At 45.3% G+C, this 10,075-nt stretch overlaps 1 protein-coding gene across 3 annotated transcripts in view; it reads right to left on the reverse strand.

Annotated features, from left to right (window-relative positions):
* Nucleotides 1-10,075, reverse strand: part of Mphosph9 (M-phase phosphoprotein 9) — a 71,929-nt gene that overhangs the window by 3,331 nt on the left and 58,523 nt on the right. For all 3 annotated transcript variants that reach the window (XM_021186757.2, XM_021186755.2, XM_029533849.1), the window contains 6 exons: nucleotides 9,597-9,775; nucleotides 7,191-7,337; nucleotides 6,284-6,404; nucleotides 5,313-5,413; nucleotides 4,357-4,604; nucleotides 3,323-3,391 (listed from right to left, as the gene is read on the reverse strand). In XM_021186757.2, the coding sequence (XP_021042416.1) occupies nucleotides 3,323-3,391; nucleotides 4,357-4,604; nucleotides 5,313-5,413; nucleotides 6,284-6,404; nucleotides 7,191-7,337; nucleotides 9,597-9,775 (865 nt within the window). The remainder of the gene's footprint in view (nucleotides 1-3,322; nucleotides 3,392-4,356; nucleotides 4,605-5,312; nucleotides 5,414-6,283; nucleotides 6,405-7,190; nucleotides 7,338-9,596; nucleotides 9,776-10,075) is intronic.

Below are 10,075 nucleotides of genomic sequence, written 5' to 3' on the forward strand. Positions count from 1 at the left end.
ACTTCAGGAAAAAGGATTTAACAATTAACTAATGAAGAAGAAATGCAGCTAGCAATACCTGGAATATATATTTCCCATCCTAGATAATATATTCCATATAGACTCAAATGGTATCCTGAACGCTTGTTATGTTTAACAATCTTAATAAGATGACTGCATGTCCACACTAAGACAGGTGACAAAGGGAAGGACCATCCTCTTCTTCCCTGCTTCTCTTGCATTTATGCACATCCTTTTTAGAAGGGGAAAGCCAAGTACAGAAGGCTTCAAAGGCTATTCCCTGTGAACTGCCTCGGCGTGTTAGGGCGTGCCTTCTGACAACATCCTCCTAAATTAATGTACGATACTCCTTTGCAAGTAACACATTTCACCAGGAATCTTTCCGTAGACGTTTAGGTTGCTTCTAATTTTGGACACTATAAATACGGCTGCAGTACATTTCTTCAACATATCTCTTTGCAGTATCTATAAATACTGCCTCTGCGATCACTGGCAGACAAGGAAGAGAGCATTTTGGTTCAAAGGAAGGCAGATCTCTGCCTTCCACAAAGCCCGCGGTGATTTGTACTTGTATTGTCTACATTCTATGAGTTGCTTTCAAAAACGAAAGAAAGCACCTGATAAACTGGATGTGCTCATAATCCCAGAGCCAGAGAGGTGGAGGCAGGAAGCCGAGGAGTTCAAAACCAGCACAGGACCATAGCTCAAAGAAACAACCTACTGATGTAATCAGGGAGGGAAACAAAGACCTTAAAAAAATTGTACTAGTGGGTTATCTTATATTTCTCTCTTTTCATTAACAGAAGCCTCTGTAGGGGATGGAGAGATGGCTCAGCTGACAAGAGGACTTCCTGCTTTTGCAGAGGACCCAGGTTTGATTCCCAGCACCCATGTGTTGGCTCACGACAGGCTGTGACTCCAGTTCCAGGGGTATCTGCCCTCTTCTGGCCTTCTTGAGCACCAGGCACACATGTAGAGCACAGACATCCATGCAGGAAAAACACCATACACATGAAATCGTGTTTAGAACTAGTGAAGCTAGGCGTGGTGTCACACACCTTTAGTCCTAACACTCTGGGGGCAGAAGAACAGAGATCTCTGTGAGTTCAAGGCCAGCCTGTTTACAGAGTGAGCTCTAGGACAGCTTGGGCCACACAAACCCAGTCTAGAAAAACCAAAATTAATTAATTAAAAATATATAATTAATAATAACAACAACAATAAAGACAAGTCTGAAGTAGTCCATGCTGACCTTGAATTCAATACATGGTTGATGATAATCTTGAATTTTGAACCCTGCCTCCACCTCTCAAGCAGTGGACCACATGTGTGTACCACCATATCCAGTTTTATGTGTGTGTGTGTGTGTGTGTGTGTGTGTGTGTGTTTTGCTTGGGATAGGATTTACATGGTAGACAAATACTAACCTGCTATATCTCCAACCCACCTTATTTTTTGAGACAGGGTCTTAGAGCCTAGGCTGGCTTCCAAATTAGGATCCTCCTGCCTCTGCCTGCAGAGTGTAGGGACGGCCTATGCTAAGCGGATCGGCCATCTCTGCTTCAGTGTGGTTCTTGAGAGCAGGCTGAGTGACTGTCAGTGGTGCTGGAGAAAGGCGTCCTGTGCTACCCGAGGAACTACCCCAGCACTGCTCCCCTTAGGCTGGACACCCCTCCCGGGCCCAGCTCTATCCTTCCCTTACACACATCCTCAGTCCCTTTCTCGCTGCCACTTACTTTCTTAGTGACATGACACCCATGAAGAGAATCTTACGCCCACTCGGACGTCTTGGGAGAACAGAACACTGATGTTCATTATGGAAAACACACTAAGGATTTCCTAATGAGTTACAATTGAAGCATCACCACATTTCCCCTCCCCCTTCCTTGTGAGGTACCATAAGTTTCCCATTGTGAGTTATTCACTGAAATGACGCTGGGAGGGCTCGGCAGGTCAGATGGCTCGCCAGCAACCCTCACAGCCTGGGTTTGATCCTTGGGATCCAAGAAAAGGTGGGAAGAGAGAACCAACTCCACAAACTTGACATCTACATATGTGTCGTGGGACATGAATGCCCCCTGACATCATACACATACAAATATTTAACAATAAAATCAATTTTAAAAATTAAATTTCATGGATATAGGGATGCTCTGGTTAAGTGTGTGTCCCCTTCCTCCCCCACTGCTTTATGTGCAGTCCTTCCAAAGCTGTACATTTAGTCAAGAGGACAACCTTCCCTAGAGTAGGACCAGTCTTCTCTCAAGGCTATATGAGTAGCTGAGTTTCCCCTGCCAGAACTTCTAAACAATTCCTCAAAAACAATTCCATTAGCTAGAGAGATGGCTCAGGGTTAAGAGCATTGCCATGTGGGTGCTGGGAATTGAACTGATCCACAGACACCAGGCACTGATACAGTGTACATATAAACACACAGGCAAACTCATCACGTCATAAACTGACCCTCTGCTCCTGAGGATGGAGTCACATCTCTCTAGCTGTCTTTCCAATCACAGCGCTCACTCCGGTTGTGAGGCGCAACTGTTTTCAGGGCTTGCTAGATGGAGAGAGTCAGAAGTCATTGACAGATGGCAGTGGAGGAAGAAAAGCCATCACATCAGACACGGAGGCAGTCCCTACTCTTCAATGTAAAATCTGCCATAGGTTTCTGGTGGGCTGAGGGGAACTCCCTAGCATGCCCAAGGCCCTGGGTTTTGTGACGAGAGCCTTACCAAATAAACAACAAAAGGTATGCTATTTGCTACCGTGAATAAACGCCATTTTTTTACATCTAAAGACAAAAATTAATTTTATTCATGACAGCAAATGTAGCTATGGAATAACTATAACTATCAAATACTAACTACAGAGGGTAGCAGCTTTGATTGCTGCATTAGTAGCTGTGGTGGTATGAATGAGGTGGCTCCCATAGGCTCATACTTCTGAATACTTGGTCTCCAGTTGGTGGAACTGTTTGGAAAGGATTAGGAGGCGTGGCTTAGATGGGGCATGGCCTTGTTGGAGGCAGGGACACAAAACTGTGAAAGCTTCCTGCTTTCCCCACTGTGCTCTCTGCTTCCTGTTTGGTGTCAAGATGTAAGCTCTCAGCTACTGTTTCAGCCACCTAGCTTTTACTTAGCCTTCACAAGACTCTAATCCTCTGGAGCCGTAAGCCAAAGTAAACGATCTCTTCTGCAAGCTGCACTGGTCGTGGTGTTGTATCCCAGCACTCGAAAAGTAACTAGCACAGTGGGCCATTCTGTATTCTCGCAGCACTGCCTCATAACCACCCTCTAACACAGCTCCTGCTAAGCTGTCTCACCTGATTGAGTCTCGTTTGTAAAGTGGTTCTTCCTCCAGGAGAAGGCATTCGGCTTAGTGCTGCCTCAATCTGTTAACAAGAGAAATTGTTCAGATAAAAACAAAAGGATTCTACTTACTGACAGTGAGCTTTCTGAGACAGAAAGGAAAGGAAAGATTTCAGCTTAGCATTTTCTTGCCATTTTGACTTATGTTGCCTCAACAGTGTGACTTCTAGTGCCGCCTGATATCCCATGGTAATATATACACAAGGCAGATTTCCCCATGATAGATGTGACACAATGATCTCCTTTGTGGTGGTCTGAATAACAACGGCCCCCACAGGCTCACGTATCTGAATGCTGAGTCATCAGGGATTGAGGTGTGGCCTTGAAGGAGGAAGTAATACTAGGGTGGGCTTTGAGGTTTCAAAAGCCCATTATAGATGGGGGCTCACAACCATCTATAATGGAATCTGATGCCCTCTTCTGGCACACAGCAGGTGTACATGCAGATAGAGCACTCATATACATAAAATAAATAAATCTTTAAAAAAAGAAAATAAAATCCCATGCCAAGGCCAGAGCAGCTCTCCTTGCTGCCTGCAGGGCTTGATGTAGAACTCTTAGCTGCTATTCCAGCACCATGCTTGCATGTATGCCACCATGCTCTGTACCAGGATGATAATGGACTACACATCTGAACCCAGAAGCCAGCCCAATTCAATGTTTCCTAAGAGCTGCCTTGGTCATGGTGTCTCCTCACAGCAGCAGAACAGTGACTGGAGCATTCTTGGTTTTCCTGTTTTCCTGTCAGTGGTCTATGCCTGTGTGTTTGGTTTGCTGTTTCTTTTGGAGACAGGGTCTCACAATACAGCCCAGGCTGACTAGTGACTTGTGATCTTTCTGCCCCAGCGTCTCGCGAGCCGCGACACAAGCATGTACCAGCAAGCCCAGCCTAGTAATAAGCCCCTTCTGACTATTCCTTAGATGTAAGCATTAGGTTCAGAAAAACAACTTTTTTTTAAGTCTTTTAAAATATATTTGTTTGTTTTACCTGGTCTTTTTCTTTTGTAAGTTCATCAAAAAATCGCTCCGTTTCAGCTAGGGTCCTAATCTTTGCTGTATATTCAAAACCACTGTCCTGTGGTGTTGCTGATCCCGGCTGACACGGCTCCAGGATAAGTGACTTCTTCTTCTCCCAGGCTTGTCTCATGGACACTTTCCTCAGTCCACTTGGTGAGTGTTCAGGACAAGAGCTAGGACTAACAGGGTCATCACTGCTTTTTTCTGAATACTTTTTTTCTGTCAGGAAAGAAAGAAATGTCTTATGCTTCATGGTAATTTTTCTAACCGACTGAATATTCGTTAAATACTCAGCTCGGCCTCACGTCCTGAAAGGAACGGCTATGTGGCCTAAACCTTAGTAAGGAAAGAAGCAGCTTTTCTTTCTTCCCCTCCCAGTTTCTTGAGACAGGGTCTCACACATATCCAGGCTACCCTGGAACTCACTGAGTAGCCCAAAATGGCCCTGAAGTCATAGTAACTCTCCTGCTTCAGCCGCGAGAGCTGGGATAGATAAAAGATGTGAACCACCACCCCAAACTGAAGTATATGCACTCTGTGCTTTATCATGCAGGAACTCTGGAAGGTTTACCCTTGCCTTAATCATTTTTAAAAGTTCTCTTAATGACTTTAAATAAACTTTATGTAAATATAATTCAGTTTCAGAAAAGTTTAAGAACAATGACTTATCATGTTTGGGAGACATGCTCTAAACCCTGAAACACAACATTGTTATACGAAGTGACTTCATATAGCTTATAGATTTATTTTAGGGACAGTATAAAGAGGGGAGCTGTATAGAACTGTCTAGTGGTGACAATCAGCACCCGTACAGCAGGCACAGAGGGAATGCTCAGGCAGAGACCTTCTTCAGAGCCTTACAGAGACACCAGAACTTTGGGAAACAAATGCCTGCAGCTATGACTAGCAATTTTTAGAAAAAGATACCTTCTGAGTCATCGAGAAGAAACTGGAGCTGTTTCCTTGGATTGGTTTGCTGTAACGTGGACACAGGAACGGTATCTAAGTCATCCAAAAGGATATCAAATCTAGTGAATGAAGCAAGTGACTCGTGAGAAAAATGTGAAGTGAGTTTTCCTATCTCTCTAGAGAGCTGAGCTGGTACCCTACAAGCTCATAGTCACCTGTTTCCTTAAAAGAAAGCTAGTCATATTGACTGGCAAAGCTGGAACCGAACCTGGCTTTCCTGACACAAAGTTCTATTCCCACATCAGAAGCTTAAAGCGCTGGTGGCTGTGCATCCTCTGTGCTCCATGGCAAGCTTCTGGAACAGGCAGTGCAGGCAGTGCAGGCAGTGCAGGCAGCAGCACCCAGCTTGCTCAGGAGGTGGAAATGGGGTTCACTGCTTAGGCCACTGCGTCTAATCCAGTGGTCAAGTCCTTCCCAGTTCCTCACTCACGGCTGGCCTACTTCAGGAGTGGATACACTGCATCTAGAGGCAGGCGCCTGCCACCCTCACACCCACTATCTGGCACCAAAATGTCCCTAAATCACACTCCTCCTCAAGAGCACAGAGAGCCTCTTCTACATCTAAACTCTGCTGAGGTGCTGAGGCGACACTTACTGTCCAGCAATAGCGAGTTTCCATAGTTAAAAACTATTTCCACCCATTCCAATACTTGATTTTCCATATGATACTCACATCAAGGACCTAAAGCCACAGGGCCCCACTGACCCAACAGCTGGAGCCATATTGATGGCTTAAAACCATCGCTGGGGGCAGGAGGACGGCTCAGTGGGTAAAGGCACCTGCCTCCAAGCCTGACGGCCTGCGTTCAATACCCCAAACCCACATGGTGGAAGGAGAGAAACACACACACACACACACACACACACACACAAAATCAATAAAATGTATTTAAAATATATTTTCAATCCCACGGCTTCACAGAACTCACCGTACTGGACTGCTTTCATTTTTGCTGAGGAGATGACTAAATCCAGGGGACAGATTTTCTTTAGGGGACCGCTTAGGACTATAAGCCACGGTCACTGGTGTCAGCATAATCTCTCTTTTTGCTAAAGAAGAAAGCAAAGAAGATATGCAATTTTTCCTCTGTGTTATTGCAGGCAGAACTTATTCCAAATTTTACAGATAATGAAATTCCACAGCAAAACTTGACAGGATTGAAGAGGACACAAAGTGAAAAATCAAGCAACCCATAATTCGAATGTCTAGAGGCAGCCCCTGCTGATGTGTTAGCAGGCCAGACTATAGGCTCAGCACTCTGGCTCAAAACTGGTTTTTCAAGATTTTAGAAGTCGAGTGTAAATAAGGCAGAAACGCCAGTGCAGGAGAGATTGTTCCTGGAACACAGGAAAGGTAGACTTCCCTGAGCGGGTGGGAATGTAGACACTGAGGACACGGAGGAAAGGCAATGCTTAAGCTCTAGAGCGAGCGGGAGCCGTGGGGAGGAAAAGCTACAGACGCCAGGTACTGGGCAGAGATGTAAAACAATCTTCTCTGGCTTTTCTGAACCAACTTCTTTTTCTTACAATACTAAGGACCCTCATCCATGCTCAGGGCTCCACCACTGAGCTACATCCCAAGCCCTTTTAACGTTTTTTATTTTTAAGACAGGGCTTGCTAGCCTTGAACTTGGTAGCTCAGGCAGGCCTTCAGCCTTAAGCCTTAGCCTCCCAGGTAGCTCTACTACATATATGACAGACCTCTACTACAGGCCTGGCATATAATGAGGTTTCGTAGGTGATGTTTGTAGTATCTGTGTGACCTCAGGGACCCTGTCCATGCTAAGCATACATGGGAAGTCACTCTCTCCAGTCCAAGGCACACACATCTCTTACTTGGAGTGTTGGCTTTCCGGTTGGAGGGTGGGAGAGACGACGACCTTTGTGAAGCCGAACTTTGTCTCTTTGGTCTCTGTTGGGCACATTTCTCCGGGGAACGGCCTGTAGTGACTGAAGGCTCCGTTTGCCGAGGACTCATGAATTCTGCATCAGACAGACACACACACAAATAAGCCAGACCTGCCTGGCTTCCCCATCTACTTTTCACAACCATCATGGCACAAGGTCCTCCACAGAGCGCACGCTCTGCTCAAAGTACTGCTATCCAGGCTGCAATAATGATTTGCAAGTGCCCTGCGTTCCGATGATAAACTGCTTCCTGTTACCACTGACATTCAAGGTGAGTGCTCCCCGAGAGTTTATTTCTAGGAAGCCGATTCCTAATGTGTTTACTAGGAGCTGCTGCTGTGGGATGCTGCGCCACAGAGCCAAGGGCGTGCCTCGTGCCTTGTAGAGAAGTAGAGAGGGCAAAGGAGCCAGGCACGGCGAGGGGAGGGGACAGCGCTAGGGAGGTGGAGGCAAGAAATCAGAAATCAAGGTTACCCTCAGCAACACAGTGAGCTCCAGGCTAGTCCGGCCTCCGTGAGATCTGGTCTCAAACAGGAAGAGGGGTGGAGGACAGAGAGAAAAAGACGGAGGGTGGGGAGAGAGGGATGGAGGGAGGAGAGTGTGTGTGTATGTGGGGGGGGAGCACACCTTGAAAGATATTCCTCCTCCTCTCTATAGATGTTCAGTAATCACGAAAAAGAAGGAAATTTTTTTTTTTTAAAAAATATGTTTTTCTATATTTTTGAACACTCTGGATTGTGTTGCCTCAGCCTCCAAGTGCTGGAAAAATAGGCATATCCTCCTGCTGACCATTTAACTCCTCCTATTATTAATCTAAAATGACTGCCACCATTTTCCAACATGTGCTAGTAAGGCATACAGAAGGAGACACACTAACTCTGTAGTCCAGGCAGGGTGTGATTTCAATCCCCCTAGACAGCACACAGAACTGGATTCTATGCCTGCGCCACCCAGCTCATGAAGACATTATGATTATTATGATTATGATTGTTATTGTTATTACCTGTCGGTGTGTATGTCAGCACATGGCTGTGTGCACATGACTGCAGGTGCCTACAGGGGCTAGAGGCATCAGACACCCTGGAACTAGAATTTACAGATGGTTGGAGGCTACTGAGTCAGTGCTGGGAACTGAACTCAGGTCCTCAGCAAAAATAAGTGCTGCTGGGCTGGTGAGATGGCTCAGTGGGTAAGAGCACCCGACTGCTCTTCCAAAGGTCCAGAGTTCAAATCCCAGCAACCACATGGTGGCTCATAACCATCTGTAACAAGATCTGACTCCCTCTTCTGGAGTGTCTGAAGACAGCTACAGTGTATTTACATATAATAAATAAATAAATCTTTAAAAAAAAAAAATAAGTGCTGCTAACCACTGAGCTATCTCACTGTAGGCCTCTTAAATGAGCAGAACATGATATGCAGCTTGCTTTATATAAAAGGTACCTGCGATGCTAGAAGAATTATAAATTATTATTAAGGGTCAACTGTCTATGAAATGGAGCTGGAGCAGAATCATCAATTAGGATTTCATTTCATTATCTTGAGAAACGTATTTTATTTTTTGAGGCAGGTTTTCACTACGTGGCTCTGACAGACATGGTACATACTATGGAAACTAGGCTGGCCTCAGACTCATGCCTCTGCCTCCAAAGTGCTGGGATTAAAAGCATGCAGGACCATGCTTGGTGGAAAATCGAATATTAAAGAATATAATACAAATTAAAGAGCAGGTACCTCTTTCTTTCTTTCAACATTAAAAAGGAATTAAGTACTACTGGGGGTAGCATCTAGAAAGATGGCTCATCACATAAGAGTACTTGCAGTGAGCACAGAACTTGGGTTGTTCTCAGCGCCCAGTCAGAGGTTCACAAACATTCACAACCCCAGGTCCAGGAAATCCGATACTTCCATGGTTTGCATATGGTGCACATTTATATATGCAGGTAAAACACTCACAGACATAAAATAAAATCAATCTTAAAATTAAAGAAACATGGGCTGGAAAGACGGCTCAGGGGTTAAGAGCACTGATTGCTCTTCCCAAGGTCCTGAGTTCAATTCCCAGCAACCACATGGTGGCTCACAACCATCTGTGATGAGATCTGACGCCCTCTTCTGGTGAGTCTGAAGACCGCTACAGTGTACTTAGATATAATAAATAAAATCTCTGGGCCAGAGTAAGAAGGGTCAGAGCCAACAGGGCTGACCAGAGCAAGCAGAGGTCCTGAGTTCAATTCCCAGCAAGCACATGAAGGCTCACAACCATCTGCACAGCTACAGTGTGCTCATATACATAAAATAAATAAATCTTAAAAAAAACAAAGAATTACTTACGACTCGAAGAATCGTCTTTCTCTGTCTGTGTCCCCCAACTTTTAAATACTCTTTCTTCATCAAGTTCCTTTAAAGCCTTGATGATTGGCGGTGTGTCCGGAGCGTCCCTCTTCTTTTTAATCAATAGGCTTGCTGGTGAACTTCCAAGTGAAGAGTCCTTTTCTGGAGGAGAATGGTATCTAAAACAGTAGCTGCCATTGTAACTGCTGCGGGCTGAACATTTGCAAGCCCCCTAGCCCATACTGCCCAGAGGGCAGCCTCGCTTAGCTGGAAGATTGGACAGGTCATGAGAGAGGAGCCCCGTGATGGGATTGAAGGTCCTTATAAGGAGAGGAGGAAGACAGGCTGGGCGGTGCACACATGCCTGTAACCCCAGTATTCAGGAGGCTGAAGCAAGAGGATGGTCAAGAGTTCCAGGCCAACCCTGGACACACAGCAAGACTTGTATCAAAAAAAAAAAAAAAAAAAAAAAAAAAAAA

The sequence above is a fragment of the Mus pahari genome, chromosome 23, assembly GCF_900095145.1.
Source record: "Mus pahari chromosome 23, PAHARI_EIJ_v1.1, whole genome shotgun sequence".
Lineage (NCBI taxonomy): Eukaryota > Metazoa > Chordata > Mammalia > Rodentia > Muridae > Mus > Mus pahari.